At 39.3% G+C, this 23,425-nt stretch overlaps 1 protein-coding gene across 2 annotated transcripts in view; it reads left to right on the forward strand.

Annotated features, from left to right (window-relative positions):
• The first annotated feature begins 345 nt into the window (after nucleotides 1–345).
• ATP2C1 (ATPase secretory pathway Ca2+ transporting 1) overlaps nucleotides 346–23,425 on the forward strand; it is a 158,541-nt gene continuing 135,461 nt past the window's right edge. For both annotated transcript variants that reach the window (XM_010380319.2, XM_010380329.2), the window contains exon 1: nucleotides 346–796. In XM_010380319.2, the coding sequence (XP_010378621.1) occupies nucleotides 689–796 (108 nt within the window). In that variant the 5' untranslated portion in view covers nucleotides 346–688. The remainder of the gene's footprint in view (nucleotides 797–23,425) is intronic.

The raw sequence follows: 23,425 nt of genomic DNA on the forward strand, positions 1-23,425 counted from the left end.
AATGTAAAGTATCTGGTTACTGGGCATGTTGCATAATGTATCACAGTGCAAGTCAAACGTTTTCAGTGCTGACAATGAGCTCCTTGATAACAATGAAGAGTGAGGTAATTTGTTAATTTTTTTTAGTAGTCCCCTAAAACAGTCTTCTCAAGACTGAATGAATCAACACTTTCGAGCTCAGACCGCAACTGAGCTATGTGTCTGTGTGTGCGCATGATGATAAGAAATCTAGAAGGAAACTGGGAAAACCACATCTCATGCCCTGTTTAAGAAGTAGAAAAAGTGTCAGAAGAATTAAAATTAAGCCTCACGAGAGTCTGTGGGTATGGAAAGTCACCAGCTAGCTAATATTAACACAGCCTGCAACAGAACACTGTTGCTAGAAATAGGACAGTCGCATCACTACCACTAAGTAATTTGCATTCTGTGGACCAGCCCCTGAATTCCTATTGCCCTTTGGGCATTGCATTTCTGGACGCTTCTAGACAGTGTTCATACTTGGCTGTCTGGTTTCACCAGGAACTCTACCCAAAAGAGGAAACAGCAAGGAGAACATTTGCTTTGTTTGTAGGAGGGAAGTGGTCGAGCTACAAACAAATCTTTAGGCATCTGAGGAATTGCTAAGTTTTTAATTTCGTATGGTTGCTGACAAGGAAGTGCAGACAAAGACCCTCTTGCTTTCCTCACCATGGATAGTCTGTTGCCTCCATCTAGATTCTCTTATTTCAAAAAATATCCTCTCCATGCAATTAGGAGATATTTATCGACGCTGAGAAACCAAAGAGCCGAAGAACAGGTATCATTTTGTTTATATTATCTTTAAAATTAACTGGTGCTTGTTCCTTGTTGCTTTTACGTCGCTTAGTGATTTCATGTGTGCTGGTTTACGTGTTTATAGGTACAGGTCAGATCCTGCTTGTGGCTGTTCAGACTTGGCAATCAGAAAGCAAGCAGGCTTGTGAGAATTTATTTAAACTTGGAACATTTAGATCCTGAGATTAAGCGGAGTTCTGTAATGAAGCCACATGCTTGCTTTCTTCTAAAGAGCTACTCTATCAAAGTTAAATTTTGAATTCTTTGATCATTTTCCAATGCCTCAGATACAAAATTTGACACTATTAATATCTCAACAAAGAAAGTATCAGACCCTAGGTACGCTTGTCTTCTTGTATTTATGGTTATGTTTATATAGCCAGAATTTGCAAAACAAAAAACATTTTATAAACTATAATAACCTTAAACAGATCATTAACAAGATGTAAAGATCATTCAGAAGCAGTTGGTCATTTTTGTGTGTGTAAAAGGTAGGAGGTAGAGCACTGCCGTTTTCAGTCTTTTTAGCCAATCAAAAGCTATGATTTCTCGTAGGAGATACTATCACTTGGGAACATAAGCATTTTAAAAACTGTTAAAATGTCTGATCATGTCTCATTTAAAATAATGCACTCATTTTTATGGCGTGAGATTTATATCATTCCATTCCTTTGGTCTCCAAAAAAGACTTTTCTAAAAATGATTTTTATGAATTTTACCAAATTGTTAGAAGAAATAGCAATATCTGATCCATTTAAATCTAGTGATTCATTTAGGAAGAAGTGTGATGGTGGTATACAAATGTGAAGGACAAATGTATAGCCATACCAAAGATCCAGCAGTCATAAATTGCTTGTGCATTGTGCTTGTAGTGAGAACTGCAAAACTGTGCAGTAGATATCACCAGTGTCCTGGATTTTTTCTCCTTTGTGACATGAGATGACCCACTTAGTAAAACACTTCCAGGAAATGCAAGATAGGTTTAGCAGGCAGAAAATCCTCTCATGACAGGTTTCCCAAAAAGGCAGTGCATAATTTGGAAAATAAAAATCATTGCTACTGTTTGAGAGGAAACTGCTTGTGTGCCCTGCTTTAATAATTTTACATGGGCCAGAAATTCAAACAGACTCTGTTCACTAAGGGAGGTAGGCTGGTCCAGTTTATCTCTTACTTAGGCAAGGTGCCATCATGAAAAGACAAACCTCTTGGTTTCCAGGTTTCAGCCTGCACTTGTGTTTGAAGTAGAAAACTAGAGAACCAAGTGGTAGGGCACTAAGTTTTTGTTTGCCAATCTTTTAATGTTCACAGGCTTCTTCAGGCCTCATTCATTATGGGAGGAAGAGAGGTGGCTGAAAGGATGAGATCGAAACTGTGGAATATGAATTGAGTGATTTTTTTTTCTTTTTTTAGTATTGTAAGTTTTCAGAGATGAGGCTACATTGTTTGTATAGTTCTACGGTTTGTTGTTTTTAGTTTATTGAAGAAGTATTACAAAATGCATTCAGAAGACCATTAGAATTTAACCTAAAACTTCTGACTTGGACAGGGTGGGCAGTCCCCTCCCCAGTTTACAACCATTTGGGACAATCTAGGAACAGCTGGGAGTGAGCATTATGCTGAGTTCTTAAATTCTTATGTAAGTTAATTGAATACTTAAGAGAAATAATATATTTGATTTCTTTTTAAAGCCAAATACAGCTCTGCAGACCTAATGTCTCACATAATTAGAGGAATTAGGTCAGAGTCCATCATAACTAAACTTGAAAGCTTGTTGGGAAATTATAAAGGAGATTAATAATGTCTACAATCTTATGACCTGCATATTTGTTGCCTCTAATCCTTACATTCTTGTATAACTAATCCTTGATATAAAGGTGAAGGAATTGAGACTTAGAACCCTTAAGAGCCCTTGTCCATGCAGCTAGAAAGTAGCAGAGGAAGATGTGAATTTCTATCTCATGGTTTTAAATTTTATCCATTTTACCATGCTTGATCCCTGAACAATATAGTAATACCAAAATATCACCCTGCTAACTTTTCTCCTTGAGAGTATTTCTAAAATTTCCTATATTCACATACCATGGTCATAATTTTTACTGTGTTTACCACGTCTGTATGATTAACTCCTCCATATTTTTCTGTACTTAAATCACATTATTAGAGTTTATTTAGAAAAAAATTTTCATATCATAACTGTAAATGGAAAACCATTGTAATTAGCCATAAGTAAAAATAATTAATAAAAGAAAAATAATATTAAATTCTAGGTAGATACTATTGCCTGTAAAACCTCCAAACCTGAAACCTGCTCATTTGTTAATAAGGAAGATTAGCTTTTAAGAGAAAAGTTACAGCATCCTAGGAGCCAACTGAGAAAGTTTCCTGGGTGAGGAAGGAAAGGAATTAAAAGGTAGACAATTTTTTCAAACCCAAATGATTCAGTGTTATTGAATGTAGTGTCTGCATGCCACTTAAAATCTTCTCCCACCTCACTTGGCACTGCTAGGTACCAACCATGTTGAGGTCCACATACTTGGGGAATATTATCCCAGAACACCATCTGCTTCTTTACTTTTGCACATTTAAATGAACTTCCCCTCTAGTCTAGAATTCTCTCCTTTACTTACAACTTGCCCACCTGGAAGTCTCCTGTACATCCTTCAAGACTCAGATTAAATGGGCTGAGTGAAAAGCTTTCTCCAGTGCTGCTAGGAAGAGTGAAGTCTTCCTTTTCCAAGATATTTTGTTTGCTTCAGATAAGGCCCTTACTACATCCTATGTAGTAAATAATGTGATTTCATATCAAAATGTGTGCACCATGCACACATGACACAGGATATTATCTTGTTTTTTGTTCCCTCAGGCACATTGGAGCCTGGCAGATACTGGTGTAAAGGTGACCCACACAACAGGCAGAGGGTACACACTGGATTGCCTGTGACACAGGTGCCTTTACTAGACCTAGAAGGTCCCCATACCCCTTTTCTGTGGTCCAAATTCTGATCATTGTTATATTCACCTTGTTCATGTATGCTTTCTTGTTTAAAGCTTCTCCTAGTGCTCTTCTCCTTGCACTTGGTGTCATACAGACAAGAAGATTTGACACAAGGGTGGATTTGTTCGGCAGCTTTTTCTGATGGTGGTAGTGTTATTCCTGTGATACAGCAATCAATAGGTTGGTAGGTTATTTATCAAATTGAGAAGACATATTTCATCCTTTGCTTCCCTAGATTCTCTGGTAGCAAGTGTTTCACAAAGCCAAATCCCCACATAGGTAGAAGATTAAGAGCATTAATGAAGATGCTGAAGGTTGGGAAAATTTGTTAACCTTTCTCTCAAAATTATTCAAATGGTGTGGTAGTAACAGTGGTAGTGGTGAACATGGTGGGCAGCCTGAGCCTAAATGGAGTCTCAGACGAGTTTGAGTAGGTGTGCTGAACGCATGCATAAGGGTATTTGGTTTCAGTTATGTGATTTTGGTCTGAGGGCAACATCCAGTGCCTGGCTCAGATGTTGGTGTCTAGTTTATAAGGAATGAGCGAGACTTGCAGGTAATGTTCTCCTAAGTACTAGAGACTCAGCAGCCTGATCTGTGACTCAGGTGACCAAGCGGGACACTGAGTGTGGAAGAGAGAATTTGCTCCACTTCTGGGCTGACTGTAGTCTAGCTTTAGCCCAGGGATGCCTGCCAAGAACCAAGTACGCCATGAACCCCTGGGGAGTACTGCTCTTAGGGGCCAGCACCATTGGTCTACATATGACTGCTAGCACCAAACAATGAGAGAAGACAGTTTGTGAGCTCATGTGGGACAGCCTGTTCTCTCTCCCTGGGTGAGTTTCTCTATTCCCATGGTTTGAAACACTTATTTGCTGAAAACTCCCAAATGTTTATATCCAGAGCACTTCAGCCTTGCATCCAATCATTATTTGATATCTCCATCTGAATGTCTTGTGAATGTTGCAGACTGAATGTGTCCAAGGAGAACTCCACAAGCTTCAAACATGCTCCTCCCCAGGCTTTTCCATTGATCAGCACAAAAGCTCAAACCAGAAACCTGGGAGTCACCTTGGCACCTCTCTTTTTCCCTTTCTCCCCCTTACGTCCCCTTCCTAATCCTTCAGTAAGACTTCTAAAATAGTTACTGAATTCTCCATCTTCACCCTTCCAATCCTGCCAACCATCCTCTCTTACTTGAACTATTGCAATAGTTTTCCAATTCATGTCTCCATGTTCACTCTGGTTATCCTACAATCTGTGTTCCCTGTAGCAGTCTGAATGTTCTGCTTTGAATGAAAATCTTATTTTAGCTCAATGCTGGGAATATGATATTATTTTGTTTGCTAGTTTAGTCCCAGTGCTAAGCATAAATCTGGCATATAGATGATAAGTTAATGTAATTGAATGGAAGAAGGGGACTTTGTAAGTATTAGAGAAGCCGTGGGGCTGGAGGGTTCATGGGGCTGATATGTTGTTATGCAGGTGAGGGTAAGAGATGATGAAAATAGGGTTATTACCCTTAGTAAGCAGAGGCTGTTGAGATCTAGGGGAAATCACATAGAGGAATTTATTTTACAGACATGAAACTAGTGTCACAAACTAAGAGATTTGCCCAAGCTCGCATGGCTCATCTGTGTCACTGCTGGGATTAGAATTTGGTTCACTTGACTCTCATTTCGGTGACCTTTCTGTTATGTATAGTGAGCCCCTAAGCAGAGATGTAGAAAAAGACCATATGAGAAAAAAAACTCTACAGGCTGGGTCCAGAGAATAGGTGATGCCTGCGCGTCAACTTATCAATAACAAATAAGACCTTTTGATGAGAGACTGAGGCAGAGCGGAGCCTGCTCTTTTGTGCCTTCTCCCTCAACTTACACTGCCCTTCAACAGCCTTGCCAGTCTGAATCCCCCCTTCTATGTGTCCCTGCAGGAGGAAAGCAGACTAGGAGTCAGAAAACACAGGCCAGCTAATTTAATCTATAAGAATTTGGGATGACCTGTACCAATGCCTCGCTCTCTCGAACAGAGACTTTTTTTTTTTCGGATTGAGAAATACTACTTAAGGGCTGACCTGACAAGTCTTGCCTGTTTAATAGTGAATCTGCTTAAAATGAGGAGAGTGGTCTTTGGGCCCAGGGGGCATGTACTATAGCTACATTTTAATTACAGAGTAGAATCAAATTTTGTTTTGGAGGCTGTGCTAAAGTTTCCTTTCAATGGTTTAAAAAAATGTTTCTAGTTGGAACAGGATCAGTGGATTTTTTTTTTCCTTTGCTGCTTTGTTTCTTAATGAATGCTAACCTCAAAGTTGCATTGTTAAATAAATATTTGAATTTAATTTGAATTTTAGAAACTTATTTCTGCATTTTGGCTCTCATACTTGCTCTGAATTACACTTTAAAAATTAAGAACTCCCCACTCCAAAGAAAACTATATTGAGATTTCCAAGGATAAATAAGAATTTGAGGTTGCTAATGTAGGCTCTGATTCTTTAGGTAAAATGATACACGTTTCACTACAACTTGATTTAAGAAATGTTTTTAGCTCCATAAAGTCAGTAAGTTGGTTATATCTTGAGTGTATACCAAAGCTATTCATTGTAAAAAGTCTTTTTAAAAAGTCATGAAATGCTATCCGTTGTCAGTTCAAATGATATATGAGGGGAAACTGAAAGTGCTTAGCCCATGTCCTTGTGCTTGAGTTGAAAAAGTTTCAGTCCTTCACAAACAGGAGGAAAAGATTTTCCTTGTCGAACTTAATAAATGTTATCTCATTTATGCCTAGTGTTCCATTATTGGAACACTAAGCATGTGGGAGTTATTTACATCCTACTGCTCAAGGCCATCACCAAGGTCTGATTGTAAAAATTCAGAAAATTGCAACCTTGGGCATAAATGGGTTAAGACAGAGGACAGAGAGTCTATGGCACTCCTGTGGAGGAATTTGTATAATTATATACAGGTAACATTGACAGTTAAATTGTGACAACATGAAGTTGAACTTTAATATTTCTGATTACTAAATGTGACATTAAAAGTGGAACTATTTTATTATGGTAATGACAAACTTTTCCTCTATCTGAAGGGAGAAATTTTTTAAAAGAGCTATGTATTTACCAAAAAATAAAAAGCTACCAATGGTTTTTCACATTATCTGCAAGACACCTGAAAGTTATCATCGATAGCTTGCATAAAGATAAATGGCTTTGGCCGGGCGCGGTGGCTCAAGCCTGTAATCCCAGCACTTTAGGAGGCCGAGACGGGCGGATCACGAGGTCAAGAGATCGAGACCATCCTGGCTAACACGATGAAACCCCGTCTCCACTAAAAATACAAAAAAAAAAAAAAAAAAAAAAAAAATTAGCCGGGCGAGGTGGCGGGCGCCTGCAGTCCCAGCTATTTGGGAGGCTGAGGCAGGAGAATGGCATAAACCCGGGAGGCGGAGCTTGCAGTGAGCTGAGATCCGGCCACTGCACTCCAGCCTGGGCGACAGAACGAGACTCCATCTCAAAAAAAAAAAAAAAAGATAAATGGCTTTCTAGCTGCCAGCAACCACCCTCATGGTCTTTCTCTCTCCCAAACCTGTCTTCACTATCTAAGAAGATATCACCATCCTGATATTGAGGCAGAGGCCTAGGTTCATCTTTGGTGCTTTCTGCTCCCTTAGTCAATACTTAATCTATCACTAACTTCCTTCAATTCTACCCCTAAATAACTCCCAAACCAGTTGGTCTACTTCCCTCTTGGGAAGTAGTACCCTAGCTAGTACCCTAGCCCAAAGACCATCATTACTTCTTACCGGAAATACTGTAATACCTTCCTCATTGGTCTCCCAGGAATCCACACTACAGTCAGAGAGGTCTTCTGAACACTACCTCTGGCCCCATGCTTATGATCTTTCACTGGCTTCCATTTGCTTTTTGGATACAGACAAAGCTCCCTAACATGGAGGGGTTTGTGTGGTCCAGCTCTGATTCTCTCTCTGCTGCATGTTGACCTTGCCCCCCTGTATTAGTCAGCGTTCTCTAAAGGGACAGAACTAGAGGATATTTGAACATATAACAGGGAGTTTGTTAGGAGAACTGACTCACATGAGTCACACGATCACAAGGGGAAGTCTCACAATAGGCCGTCTGCAAGCTGAGGAGCAAGGAAGTCAGTCTGAGTCCCAAAACCTCAAAAGTAGGAAAGCTGACTGTGCAGCCTTCAGTCTGTAGCCAAAGGCCTGAGAGGCCCTGGTAAATCACTGGTGTAAGTCCAACAGTCCAAAACCTGAAGAACTTGGAGTCTGATGGTCCAGGGCAGGAATCATCCAGCATGGGAGAAAGATGAAGGCCGGAAGACTCAGCCAGTTTCCTCATGCCACTTTCTTCTGCCTGCTTTATTCTAGCTATGCTGGCAGCTAATTAGATGGCGCCCACCCAGATTGAGGGTGGGTCTGCCTGTCCCTGTCCACTGACTCAAATGTTAATCCCCTTTGGCAACACCCTCATAGGCACATCCAGGAACAATACTTTGCATCCTTCAATCCAATCAAGTTGACACTCAATATTAATCACACCCCCTGTTCTCTGAACCCTAGCTATAGCACCCTTCTTCTACGTATGCAAGTTTTCCTGCTACTTCCTGGGTAGGGCCTTTGTTCCAATAATCATCTTTCTATCCTCCCTCAGTTAGTATCTACTCTTCCTTCAGATTTTAATTCAATATTAACTCCTTTAGGGCAGCCTTTTCTGACTTTTCCACCTTGCTTCATTACATCCTTTGAAAGCACTTGGTAACTCTCCTTTGCTATATTTATCCTAGTAGCAATTTCGCATCTTTCTGTGGGGGCTATTTGATTCCCGATGTATCCCAGGTGACTAGCAAAGTGCCTGACAGATGGAAGGCACTGAATACAGGTTTGTGGAATGAGTGAATGTGGGGAGTGCAATGAATTCTCTCTTGAGACCGAAATACTTGAAATAATCCTGGATTATTTCAAGACTTTATGAGGAAGATATATGACTGCTTTTGTATATGTGTTTGTGTATGTGTTTTATAAGAATCATAGGGCTATAGTACCAGAATGGCTGAGTGATTAAGGTATTGGACTTAAGAATCATAGGGCTAATTCATGAAGAAAGATAGGTATACATTTGGGAGGTTCCAGAGGAAATAACCATGACCAATGGGCAGAATTGCAGGGAGGGGTTATGATATACTAATAAAGTTGAACTTTCTAAAAATGAAAGGTAAAGGAATGAACTATCTTCTGCAGAGTGCAGGGGTATGTGGCCCCTTCTTAGGGGATGTTGTGGCAATGGTTTCTGCATCATAAAAGAGAAGATTCAATGACTTATTAGGCTGCAGCTCTGATATTCTAGTATAATAGGCAATAGAGAGATGAACAATTCAGATATTTTAGAAATAAGGAGAGGGCAGAGGGTATAGATGTATCAGTTAGAATTCCCCTGTTTTATTTGGTTAGTGGTAAATATTCCATAGTCTTAGCATGATGCTCTAGAGTCTCAGACCAAAGAAGACAGAATCAAATGCCTTTGGTGATTACAGTAGCATGTAATTCTCCATCAAGGGAAAAAAATATAGTTATATCTAGCAAAGACCTCAAGTGAAGAGCTATGTACCTGTGACTAGCTTTTCTAAGCCTAATCGACCACTTAACTACTTCTAATCCATAGTTTACAGGTTATCTAACCCCCTCCAGTATAACAATAAATAGCTAAGTATACATAGCAGTCATTGATGAATGGGGGCACCAAGAAATTTCAGGTTATTTTGTGGCACTTTAACCACTGTTGTTTTTTCTTCTTCTTCAATCAAGCCTCTTGTACCTTCAGATTTTCTTTAATGCAGTCATTGCTGACAACTTGCTGTTTCTTATAATCCCTTCTGAAGGTGTTCCATCCTTCTTGTCCACAGCATCACAGCTGTGAAGTGTCAGATAAGCCTAAGAGACCCCTGGACCCTGGGTTGACTCCTGAGCTATTTCTAATCCATTCATTTACTTTAAAATTTTTATAATCTACTGTGCTTAGGTGCCTGTGAAACATGGGAGTCAGTAAATGGATGAATATCAAAACTGTTGCTTTGTCTTTGAAATAAGCACATTATTAGAATAAGAAATTGAATTAGAAATCACAACAAATTACAAATTCGAATGACAAATATCACAAGCATCAAAAAATCTAGGAAATAAGTGTTTTTACCAATGAAAAGTTAACAGATGCATCCTAAAATATTCTGTTCCTACATTGTGGGGGCCATGGGGTCTTTAATCACCTCCTCATACAGTGATGGTTTTTAAATATTCTGTGAAGAGATAGTAGAAAGATAATTTGGATGCTGCCCTAATACAGTTAATTTATGATTATTTTTCATTAAAGCAAACATAAAGTGCAAAACCTTTTTCTGTGAGTGGCAGTGTAGCTTCTTATAAAGATTCCTAAATTTGCTATCCCATTCCATGTTTTAGACAGTTCATCTACAACAGTTTGTTAACTTTTGTTCAGAATGAAAGATGACATATTTTTGCACCTTGTACAGACAGTCTCATGTCTTGACAGAAAACGAAATGAAATACCCACATATGTTGTACTGTTCATGATTTGCTATGAAGAGAGCAAGAAAAATGTTGGAATTATTTCTTTCCTACTCACCCTAAAGGTGGCATATTAGTAAGGCTATTTCAGGAGATAAAACTTGGGTTATGCATTCAAGAATAAAACATTTTAAATTTGTATTAAATGCCTTATATGTGTCAGGCACTTGACAAAGTGCTTTACATATGTTGCAATTTATTTCTCATAATAACCTTGCTAAGTCAGTGGTATTATCCCCATTGTATGGATGAGAGAACTGAGGTTTCAAGAGGTAAAATAACTTGCTACATAGCTCATAAATGATGACTTTGAGATTTTAGCGCCAGGTTTGTCTGTCTGACCCCAAAGCCCAACTCATTCCCTCATACACAGATACCTCCCATAGATAGGATTCCTTTCTCTCCTTCCTCCCTTCACTCCTTCCTTTTTTATTTTTTCCTTCCTTTTTTCCTTGACCTCAGATTTTCTCTCATTAATGAGGACAAAGGAGTTGAAAATAAAGCCATCACAACTATTGTGTTGGGAAGATACCTTAAATCTCTTTTAGAATGAGAAATACAGGTGGAAATACAGATTTTTGCAAAGTTTAAAGTTTATTCCATTTGGGAGACTTCGTCTAAGAAAAAGAATATAAAATCTGTATCAGGTTTATCGGCATGGTGTGGTGGCTCACACTTGTATTCCCAACACTTTGTGAGGCTGATGTGGGTGGATTACTTGAGATCAGGAGTTCAAAACCAGCCTGACAACGTGGTCAAACCCTGTCTCTACTAAAAATACAAAAATTAGCCAGGCTTGGTGGCATGCATCTGCAGTCCCAGCTACTTGGGAGGCTGAAGCAGGAGAATCACTTGAACCCAGGAGGCAGAGGTTGCAGTGAGCCGAGATCGTGCCACTGCACTCCAGCCTGGGTAACAGAGTGAGACCTTGTCTCAAAAGTCTGTATCAGGGTCGTCTACAGGGAGAGGTATTTATTATGGGAATTGACTCATGCAATTATGGAGGCAGAGAAATCTCATAATTTGCTGTCTGTAAGCTTGAGAACCAGGAAAGCCAGCAATGTAATTTATTCAGAGTCAGAAGGCGTAAGAACTGGGAGCACTAATATCTGAAGGCAGGAGAAGATTGATGTTCCAGTTCAGAGAAAGCAAATTCACCCTTCCTCTGCCTTTTTGTCCTACTTGGATCCTCAATGCATTGGATGAGGAACATTCACACTGATGAGGGTGAATCTTCTTTACTCAGTCCACTGATGCAAATGCTAATCTCTTCCCCAAATACCTCACAGACACACCCAGAAATAATATGGTTTTTTCCCCAGTGATCTGACCATCCCTTAGCCCAGTAAAATTGACACATAAAATTAACATCACATTGGGAGGCCGAGATGGGCAGATCACGAGGTCAGGAGATCGAGACCATCCTGGCTAACACGGTGAAACCCCTAAAAAATACAAAAACTAGCCAGGCGACGTGGCGGGCGCCTGTAGTCCCAGCTACTCGGGAGGCTGAGGCAGGAGAATGGCGTAAACCCAGGAGGCGGAGCTTGCAGTGAGCTGAGACCCGGCCACTGCACTCCAGCCTGGGCGGCGGAGCGAGACTCCGTCTCAAAAAAAAAAAAAAAAAAAATTAACATCACAAAATTGTCAATATTAAATTAGATACGAAGTGAATATTTATTTAGAATGGAAGAAGAAATCACAACAAATTACAAATCTGAGTGACAAATCCATAGGCATCACAAAATCTAGGAAATAAGTGTTTTTACCAATTAAAAATTAATGAATGCACACTAAAATGTTTTGTTCCTACAATGTGAGGGCCGCAGGATCTTTAATGACCTCCTCACACAATGATGATTTATTTTTATTAAAAATTTTTTCTTTTGAGACTGAGTCTCGCTCTGTTGCCCAGGCTGGAGTGCAGTGGCGCGATCTTGGCTCCCTGCAAGCTCTGGCTCCCGGGTTCACGCCATTCTCCTGCCTCAGCCTCCCGAGTAGCTGGGACTACAGGCACCCGCCACCACGCCTGGCAAATATTTTTTCTGTGTTTTTAGTAGAGATGGGGTTTCATCATATTAGTCAGGATGGTCTCAATCTCCTGACCTCGTGATCCACCCGCCTCGGCCTCCCAAAGTGCTGGGATTACAGGCGTGAGCCACTGTGCCCAGTCTTTATTATTTATTTATTTGTTTATTTATTTTAAGAGACAGGGTTTCAACATGTTGTCCAGGGTGGTCCCGAACTCCTGGCTTCAGGTGATCTGCCTGCCTCTGCCTCCCAAAGTGCTGAAGTTATGGGTGTGAGCCATCGTGCTTGGCTGATTTTTTTAACATTCTATAAAGAGATAATGGAAAGATAATTCAGACATAGTTAATTGCTTTTCATGAGCGTCTAGAAGAGTTCCATCACCTAGCTTTTTGCTCTGTTTCTCCCTTACTACCCACATACTTCAGGTGCTGAGCACCATGGGACATATTTATATTAAGATTTCAGCCCACTGATTTAGTACAGGTAGTAGGGATATTCCTGTATGTCTTTTCTCCACCAAAACATTTAGCAATAACTGTAAGCATGCACAGGCATGACTACAAACCACAATTATATAATCCACTAAATCCAAATGAAATCTCAGGGCTTCCCCTTCTCAACTTTCTTTGAGCCAGATCCAAGATATACCTATGGCCACTTCAGTGCTACCTGATAGAAGTAGAATTGTGAAGGAGGGAAAGTCAGTAAAAAGAGTGCCCTCAAGCCAATTGCAGTTAAAATATATTTTGCAAATTTTTATTGAAACATAAGATTATGAGAACATTGCTACAGTCTTTCTCAGGGCCTTGAAAGAGGGTTCTGCAAGTGAGGACCTTGAAGCTTAAGCTTTGTTGGCTTCCAAGAAAACCCAGCTCTGGAGGAAAGGTGTAACCAAAAAAATGGTATTATACTATAATACACAAGAGGCCATGCCATATAGCACTTCAAAAAGATGATGTTATATGAGATGCTATTCTGAGCAGCTTCAGCTCCCAAACTCATTGAATGAAGTAGAGGATATTCTTTCAGTATATTTTATAAATGATATGTTGAAGATATAGATGTTCTGGTACTGCTAAAACTCAAAGCTTTGTTTCAGACTCCTCTGCCACATTTATATTCAAAAAAGAATTATTCGCAAAGGGATTCTTTGCCAATACAAATAGATCTTTATACTCCTATATTAGTCTAATTAATATTAACACACCATTTACTATACTTCCAAGCAGTTAACACACACATAGAGAAAGACTATGTTATTGCTGTTTAAGATTACATAGTAGAAAAATTAAAACATCACTAAGGAAAGATAAAGTCTTTAAGAATTCATTAAGATGTAATCAAGCTTTTGCAAACTCATGTGTTATTTGCAATTATAGCATAGTGATAAGGTTTAGTTGTGTTCCCACCCAAATCTCAACTTGAATTGTATCTCCTAGAATTCGTAGGTGTTGTGGGAGGGACCCAGGGGGAGGTAACTGAATAACTGAATCATGGGGGCTGGTCTTTCCCGTGCTATTCTCATTATAGTGAATAAGTCTCACGAGATCTGATGGGTTTACCAGGGGTTTCTGCTTTTGCTTCTTCCTCATTTTCTCTTGCTGTCACCATGTAAGAAGTGCCTTTTGCCTTCCACCACGATTCTGAGGTCTCCCTAGTCATGTGGAACTGTCATGTGGAACCAATTAAATCTCTTTTTCTTACCAGTTTCTGGCATATCTTTATCAGCAGCGTGAAAACAGACTAATACAGTAAATTGGTACCAGTAGAGTGGGATGTTGCTGAAAAGATACTCAAAAATGTGGAAGTGACTTTGGAACTGGGTAACAGGCAGAGGTTGGAACAGTTTGGAGGGCTCAGAAGAAGACAGGAAAATTTGGGAAAGTTTGGAACTTCCTAGAGACTTGTTAGACTTGTTGAATGGCTTTGTCCAAAATGCTGATAGTGATATGGACAATAAGGTCCAGGCTGAGGTGGTCTCAGAAGGAGATGAAGAACTTGTTGAGAAACGGAGTAAAGGTGACTCTTGTTATGTTTTAGCAAAGAGACTGGCAGCATTTTGCCCCTGCTCTAGAGATTTGTGAAATTTTGAACTTAAGAAAGATGATTTAGGATACCTGACAGAAGAAATTTCTAAGCAGCAAAACATTCAAGAGGTGACTGTTAAAGACATTCAGTTTTATAAGGGAAGCAGAGAATAAAAGTTTGGAAAATTTGCAGCCTGACTATGTGATAGAAAAGGAAAACCCATTTTCTGGGAAGAAATTCAAGTTGACTGCAGAAATTTTCACAAGCAGCAAGGAGCCTAATGATAATCCCCAAGACCATGGGGAAAATATCTCCAGGCCATGTCAAAGACCTTCACAGCAACCCCCCATCACAGACCTGGAGGCCCAGGAGGAAAAAGGGGTTTCATGGGCTGGGCCCAGGATCCCTATGCTGTGTGCAGCCTAGGGACTTGGTGCCCTGTGTTCCAGCCACTCCAGCCATGGATGAAAGGGGCCAATGTACAGCTCAGGTTATGGCTTCAGAGGGTGGAAGCCCCAAGCCTTGGCAGCTTCCACGTGTTGTTGAGCCTGCGGATGCACTGAAGTCAAGAACTGAGGTTTGGGAACCTCCACCTATATTTCAGAATATGTATGGAAATACCTGGATTCCCAGGAAAATGTTTGCTACAGGGGTGGGGTCCTCATGGAGAACCTCTGCTAGAGCAGTGTGGAAGGGAAATGTGGAGTCAGAGCCCCCATACAGAGTCCCTACTGGGGTGTTGCCTAGTCCAGCTGTGAGAGGAGGGCCACCATCCTCCAGACCCCAGAATGGTAGATCCATTGACAGCTAGCATCGTGCTCCTGGAAAAGCCACAGACACTCAACGTCAGCCCATGAAAGCAGCAGGGAGGGAGGCTGTACCCTGCAAAGCCACAGGGGTGGAGCTGCCTAAGACCAGGGGCACCCACCTCTTGCATCAGCATGACCTGGATGTGAGACCTGGAGTCAAAGGAGATCATTCTGGAGCTTTAAAAATTGACTGCCCTGCTGAATTTTGGACTTGCATGGGCCCTGTAACCCCTTTGTTTTGACCAATTTCTCCCATTTGGAATGGCTACATTTACCCAATACCTGTACCTCCATTGTATCTAGGAAGTAACTAGCTTGCTTTTGATTTTACAGGCTCATAGGCGGAAGGGACTTGCCTTTCTCTCAGGTGAGACTTTGAACTGTGGACTTTTGGGTTAATGCTGAAGTGGCTTAAGACTTTGGGGGACTGTTGGGAGGGCATGATTGGTTTTGAAATGTGAGGAGATGATATTTGGAGGGCCCAGGAGCAGGATAATATGGTTTGGCTGTGTCCCCACCTAAATTTCAATTTGACTTGTATCTCCCAGAATTCCCATGTGTTGTAGGAGGGACCCAGGTGGAGGTAATTGAATCATAGGGGCCAGTCTTCCCCATGCTATTCTCATGATAGTGAATAAGCCTCACAAGGTCTGATGGGTTTATCAGGGGTTTCTGCTTTTGCTTCTTCCTCATTTTCTCTTGCTGCCACCGTGTAAGAAGTGCCTTTTGCCTCCCACCATGTTTCTGAGGCCTCCCCAGGCATTTGGGTACATTTAATTGTACGTCCAATTAAACCTCTTTTTGGTCCCAGTCTTGGGTATGTCTATCAGCAGCATAAAAACAGACTAATATACGTAGCTTCTGCAACTTGTCTGATACTCTGGATAAAGATCATCTTTATGTTGATTTGATTTAAAATTTTTTTAACTTTGTTTAATCCCCATAAACAAGCATATGTTGACTTTTTTGCTGAATTTTGCTCATTGATAATGTATTGAAATATCTACTTTTTTCATATATATCCTCTTCTTAGCTGAAACTCCAGAATCCTCCTTTATTGATTATCTATGCATAACTATCCTTAAATATAAGCAGTGCTTACAATTCTGTTCTGTACCATTACTATATTACCCATATTTACAACTTAACTAGACCATGGCTTATAAGTACATCTCAAAATAAATAAAGCAAATTATAGAAGTATTTTAGCCCCAGATAATGAAGACATAAGTTTGTTTCAAGTGATTAAATAGTGAGAATAGTGTAAAGCCAGTCAAAAAACTATACTTTTGCTCTCTCCCCAACATAAAATTTGTGTGTAATATACTTGAAATTTTTAGAGCCTCTGAAATGTTATACAACTTCTTTTCTTTAAGGATAAAATTATTTGTTTGAGAAACCCAGTTTCAAGAAAATGACATTTTATCCTTACTTTGTGAAGCTTCCCTACCCCTCTTCTTTCATCTAACTGGTGCTGCTAAAACTTGATACACCTAGTCAAAGAAGCATTTTTCCAAAGGTCCTGACCTGGAATAAGAAAACAAAAACTGACTTCATAGCTAGGATGACAACTGTAGCTTCATTATCACTGAATTGCTAACTTTTGTTCTTATTCTTTCAAACCATGGTTTTGTCAATGTGATACTCAATTACCTAAGAGAGTAGAAGTATGATTTCTTTATGATTTTAATACTCTTTCCTCTCATATTTATGTACTCGAAGAAGTTCAAATCCTTATATAATTTAAGAACACTGGAGGAAGTTTAAATATTCATATACGGTCATACTTCCATTTTATTCCACTTCACTTACATATACATAGCACTCAACAGGTAATTGTGTTTTTTATAAATTGAAGGTTTCTGGCAACCTTGCATTGAGGATTTTGATTGGCACTATTTTTCCAAAAGCATGTACTCACTTCATGTCTCTGTGTCACATTTTAGTAATTCTTGCAATGTTTCAAACTTTCCCATTATTATTATACCTGTTATGATGACCTGTGGTAACTTTTGATGTTACTATTGTAATTGTTGTGGGGTGCCCTGAACCGTGCCAGCATAAGACAGAAAACTTAATGGATAAATGTGTGTGTTCTGACTTCTCCATTGACCAGTGATTTCCCTAGCTCTCTCCTCCTTGGGCCCTCCTATTTCTTGGGACACAATAATATTGAAACTAGTCCAATAATAATAACCCTACAATGGCCTCTAAATGATCCAGTGAAAGAAAGAGTCATATGTTCCTGTCTTTAAATCAAAAGATAGAAATGATTAAGCTTAATGAGGAAAGCATGTTGAAAGCTGAGGCAGGCTGAAAGCTAGGCCTCATGCATCAATTAGCCAAGTTGTGAATACAAAGGAAAAGTTCTTGAAGGAAATTAAAAGTGCTACTCTAGTGAACACACAAATGATAAGAAAGCTAAACAGTATTTTTGCTGATGTGCAGAAGTTTGAGCGGTCTGGATACAAGACCAAACCAGGCATAACATTCCTTTAGGCCAAAGCCTAATTCAGAGTAAGTCCCTAACTCTCTTGAATTCTGTGAAGGTTGAGAGAGGTGAGTTAGCTGCAGAAGAAAAGTTTGAAGATAGCAGAAGTTGGTTCTTGAGATTTAAGGAAAGAAGCCATCTCCATAACATAAAAGTACAAGGTGAAGCAGCAAGGAGTGATGGAGAAGTGGCAGCAAGTAATCCAGAAGACCTAGCTAAGATCATTGATGATGGTGGCTACACTAAATAACAGATTTTCAACGTGGATAAAAAGCCACAGGCTGACTTTCTTGTTAGGAACCAATACAGCTGTTGACTTTAAGTTGAAGCCAATGATGATTTATCATTCTGAAAATTCTAGATCCCTAAAGAATGATACTAAATCTACTTTGCTTGTGCTCTATCAATGGAACAACAGAGCCTGTAGGACAGCAGATCCATTTATAGCATGGTTTACTTAATATTTTAAGCCCACTGTTGAGACCGCAAAAAAAAAAAAAAAGATTCCTTTCAAAATATTACTGCTCTTCACAGTGCAGCTAGTCACCCAAGAGCTCTGATATGAAGTAAAAGGAGAATAACGTTTTCATGTCTGCTGTCTATTCTGCAGTCCATGGATCAAGGGAGGATTTTAACTTTCAAGTCTTATTATTTAAGAAACACATGTCATAAGGCTATAGTTACCACAGATAGTGATTCCTCTGATGGATCTGGATAAAGTAAATTGAAAACTTTCTGGAGAGGATTCACCATTCTAGGTGTCATTAAAAACATTTGTGATTCACGAAAGAAAGACAAAATGGCAACATTAACAGGAGCTTAGAAGAAGTTGATTCCAGCCCTCATGGATGACTTTGAGGGATTCAAAACTTCAGTGGAGGAAGTAAGTACAGATGTGGTAGAAATGGCAGATGTTACTGAATTGCTGCAATTTCTTTTTTTTGTTTGTTTTTTGAGATAAGAGTCTTGCTCTGTCACCCAGGCTGGAGTGCAGTGGCACTATCTCGGCTCACTGCAAGTTCTGCCTCCCTCCCAAGTAGCTGGGACTACAGGCGCCTGCTACCACCCCCAGCTAATTTTTTTATGTTTTTAGTAGAGACAGATTTCACCGTGTTAGCCAGGATGGTCTCGATCTCCTGACCTCGTGATCCTCCCGTCTCGGCCTCCCAAAGTGCTGGGATTACAGGCATGAGCCATTGCGCCCGGCCTGCAATTTCATGATAAAAGTTGAACAGGGCCAGGCGTGGTGGTTCACGCCTGTAATCCCAGCACTTTGGGAGGACGAGGCGGACGGATCACGAGGTCAGGAGATCGAGACCATCCTGGCTAACACGGTGAAATAAAATACTCTACTAAAATACCCGTCTCTACTAAAAATACAAAAAAAAAAAAAAAAAAAAAAAAAAAAGCCAGGCATGGTGGCAGGCGCCTGTAGTCCCAGCTACTCAGGAGGCTGAGGCAGGAGAACGGCGTGACCCCGGGAGGCGGAGCTTACAGTGAGCCAAGATCGAGCCACTGCACTCCAGCCTGGGTGACAGAGTGAGACTCCGCCTCAAAAAAAAAAAAAAAAAAAAAAAAAAAAAGTTGAGCAGATGAGGAATTACTTCCTCCTAAGAAAACACAGAAAATGTTTTCTTATGATAGAACCTACTGCTGGGTAGATATGCTGTGAACCTTGTTGAAATGACAACAAATGATTTAGAGTATTTTATAAACTGAGTTGATAAAGCAGTGGCAGGGTTTGAGAGGACTGACTCCAATTTTGAAAGAGGTTCTACTATGTTACTAAACAGCATCAAACGCTACAGAGAAAGCATTTGCGAAAGGAACAGTCAATTGATGCGACAAACTTTATTATTGTCTTATTTTAGGAAATTGCCACAGCCAGTGTAACTTTCCGCAATCACCACCCCGATCAGTCAATAGCCATTAACGTCAAGGCAAGATCCCCTACCAGCCAAAATATTATGACTCACTGATGGCTCAGATGATCATTAGCATACTTTAGCAATAAAGTATTTTTTAACTAAGGTATGTACATTTTTTAGACTTGCTATTGAACACTTAATAGACTACAGTATAGTGTAAACATAAATTTTATATGCACTGGGAAATCAAAAAATTTGTATTCCTTGCTGTATTGTGATATTTGCTTTATTGTGGTGGTCTCAAACCAAGCTCACAATATCTCTGAGTTATCCCTGTACATTCTTATTCATTTTTAGAATTGAATACTATTGGCATGATCAAAATATTTTTAGATGAAAGATTAATGCTTCTTGTAAACAGCACCGAAACTTTAGCATGCATTGGAATCACCTAAAGGACTAATGAAACAGAATGCTGGGCCCCACCTCCAGAGTTTCTAATACAGTAGGGCTGAGGTGGGGCCCAAGAGTTTACATTTCTAAAAAAATTCTAGGTGGGAGGGACCACACTTTCAGAACCACTGTTGCAGATCATTTGATGATGTATATTTTCAAAATCAAAGCTGACAGGGGTTGTCATACCTACTTAAGAATAGTATGTATGCCACTTAGAAGATGGTAAGTCATTGTCAAAGCCAGAGGGATACTAATGATGACTTACAGTTTCACAGGTTCTTAATTGACCATTTTCATCCACCTTGGCTGATGCCTAGTGTTACTTAATGCTTAGTAAAGTAAGAAATCTTTAGGCGGGGGGCAGTGGCTGACGCTTATAATCCCAACATTTTGGGAGGCAGAGGTGGGCAGATCAGCTGAGGTAAGGAGTTCAAGACTAGCCTGGCCAACCCCGTCTTTACTAAAAAATACAAAAATTAGCCAGGCGTCGTGGCACTTGCCTATAATCCCTGCTACTTGGGAGGCTGAGGCAGTAGAATCGCTTGAACCCAGGAGGCAGAGGTTGCAGTGAGCGGAGATTGCGGAGATCATGCCATTGCACTCCAGCCTGGGCAACAGGAGCAAAACTCTGTCTCAAAAAAAAAAAAAAAAAAAAAAAACTTTAAGCAACGTCTTGGCCCTAAGAATATAACCTAAAATATGTTCTTATCTGTTTATATCCTCTTTGATAACTGATTAAAGTTATGCAGCAACTGAGAATTTCAATTGTTGATTTAAATCATGGAATATACAAAAAGATACAATCCTTGTTATGTCCTTCATGCTTTCTAAAGCCATTATGAGGTCTTAATGAAAAGAAACAAAAAATAAAACCCTCAATTTTTCCCTAGCCCTTACTCTGCTTATTATTTAAATATAATTATAAAGACTCTGAATAACAAAAATTTAACTGGAAAGATGAAATCAATATTCTGAATACTACTTAGTGGCGTTTGATCTAGGACATATGTTTAATATGTATTCTGTTGATTTTTCAATAGAGCATGTTAATTAACATGTCTCAATTACCTACTGAATAATGTCTATAAAATGCCTGTGATTATTATTCATGAGATCACACTCCCATTTTTACCAGTACTATGCCTATCTGTGATTATTATTCATGAGACTACACTCCCATTTGAGCAGTACTTTTCAACTCCAAGAAGATAAACCCAAGGGATTCTAGAAGAGGATCTGCTTGGAGAATGATTTCTTCAGTAATGGTATCTGAAGGTTGAATAACAATAAGTGAATAGATGTAGATACTGACCAAGAGTGACTAAGAAAGACAGTTACTTTATTAACACAATCTTGAGAGTCATCAAGTTAGCTATGGGGCAAATATCCTAGACTCAGGAATTAGACACTATAACAGTTGTAGGGGGCCACACTGAATTGAAACAGGCAAGAATTAAACAAACAAAATGATAAACTACAAAAGGTAACTAAATAAACGGAGCAGCTTCTTATATATTCTCCAATAAGGCGTTGTGGAAACATTGAGGGATGGAGGGATACCCAAGCCAAGATGGATATTAGACTCCTAACTTTGACATTAAACACTTAGAAATTCTTGAGCAGGGAGCTTCCTTTGTATGAGTCGCATCTTCATCACCTTTAAAAAGCAATTAATGAAATCTAGTCTGCTTTCTTCGCAATGTTTTGAGCATTAAATTTAATTATATATAAATATGTAGTTTTGGTGTCTGTTCAGTGAGAATTGATTCTCATTTCCCTAAAAGAAATTTCAATGTTTTAATCAAATGTGCAATGCTGACATCTTTACCTTTCCAAGTACTTTTGTACTTTTCCAGGGTTAAAATAACATTTTGGTCATTTAAATGAGGAAACAATAACTATAAGTTTTTTAAAAACTCAAATGTCATAGCTTTTTAACTGTTCTAATTGTGTCTGCTAATAGAAACAAGTTGATGTGCAAACCACAAAATAATAAACATTTTTGCCTACCTTTTGGGAAAAAGAAAAGACTATATTATACTTTAAGAAAGTGTAAACTTAGTTTCATTTTAGCAATTCCATAGTCGAATCTGTCACTAACTAATCATTAGTTAAAGAAAAAAACTAGCCAGGTGCTGTGGCTCACTCCTGTAATCCCAGCACTTTGAAAGGCCAAGGTGGGCAGATCACAAGGTCAGGAGTTCTATATCAGCCTGACCAACATGGTGAAACCCCATCTCTACTAAAAATACAAAAATTGGCCTGGCGTGGTGGAGCGTGCCTGTAATTCCAGCTACTCAGGAGGCTGAGGCAGGAGAATTGCTTGAACCCAGGAGGCAGAGGTTGCAGTGAGCTGAGACCACACAACTGCACTCTTGCCTGGGTGACAGAACGAGACTCTGTCTCAAAAAGAAAAGAAAAGAAAAGAAAAAAATCTAGTGTCAGGGCACACAACTATATAAATAAAAATTCTAAAAGATCATCAGTGTTTAAGAATAAAACACAGTCAGTTATATAATTTTAAAATATTTCTAATGAGTGATAAGGAAAACTTGTCAATGGAATTTCTGAAGTCAATAGCCAGTTTTTAACTTTATCTGCTAATATGGCAATTATTTAACTTAAAAAACAGACACATTTCCTCATTCAGTTTTTGGACATCTTATTCTGTAACTTCCTATTGATTAATATTGCCTTTAACATTTTAAGCACTTAACATTTTATCGTTTGAATAATTCATATTGTTTTAAACTCTTCACTTTTATAGGAACAACCAAACCATCAATCAACGAACATTTTAACCTATTAATCTAAACTAAACTTTTCCCCCCTCATTTAATCTGTCAATTAAGATGCTTCTGATTGTATGTAACAGAAAATGTAGTTTATTCATTATCTCACATTAGAGGAAGTCTAGTGGTAGGGGAGGCCCCAGAGTTGGTTTGTTAGCTTAATTATATAATAAAGGACTTGGCTTCTTAGAGTCACTACTTTGCCATTCTTAGTATTGTCTTTTCTCAGGGGAAGGGTGGAAGGAGGGATAAAAAGGTGGCTGCTGTACTTCCAAGCATTCAGAATCATTGAAAAGTCTTGCTAAATCAGACTTCTGCATCTAATCCCCAGAATTTGATTCAGTTGGACCCACTGGAGTGTGAGAATTTGCATTTCTAATAAATTCCTAGGTGATGCTGATGCTGTTCATAGTAAAGCCACACTGGGAAATATTAACTTAGACTAATGATCTTGGAAACAAATGGATTTTTTCTTTTCTTTTTAGTCCACATATAATAGTTGTATATATTTATGCAACACAGAGTGATATTTTGATACA

Source organism: Rhinopithecus roxellana, chromosome 1 (genome assembly GCF_007565055.1).
Source record: "Rhinopithecus roxellana isolate Shanxi Qingling chromosome 1, ASM756505v1, whole genome shotgun sequence".
Taxonomy (NCBI): Eukaryota; Metazoa; Chordata; class Mammalia; order Primates; family Cercopithecidae; genus Rhinopithecus; species Rhinopithecus roxellana.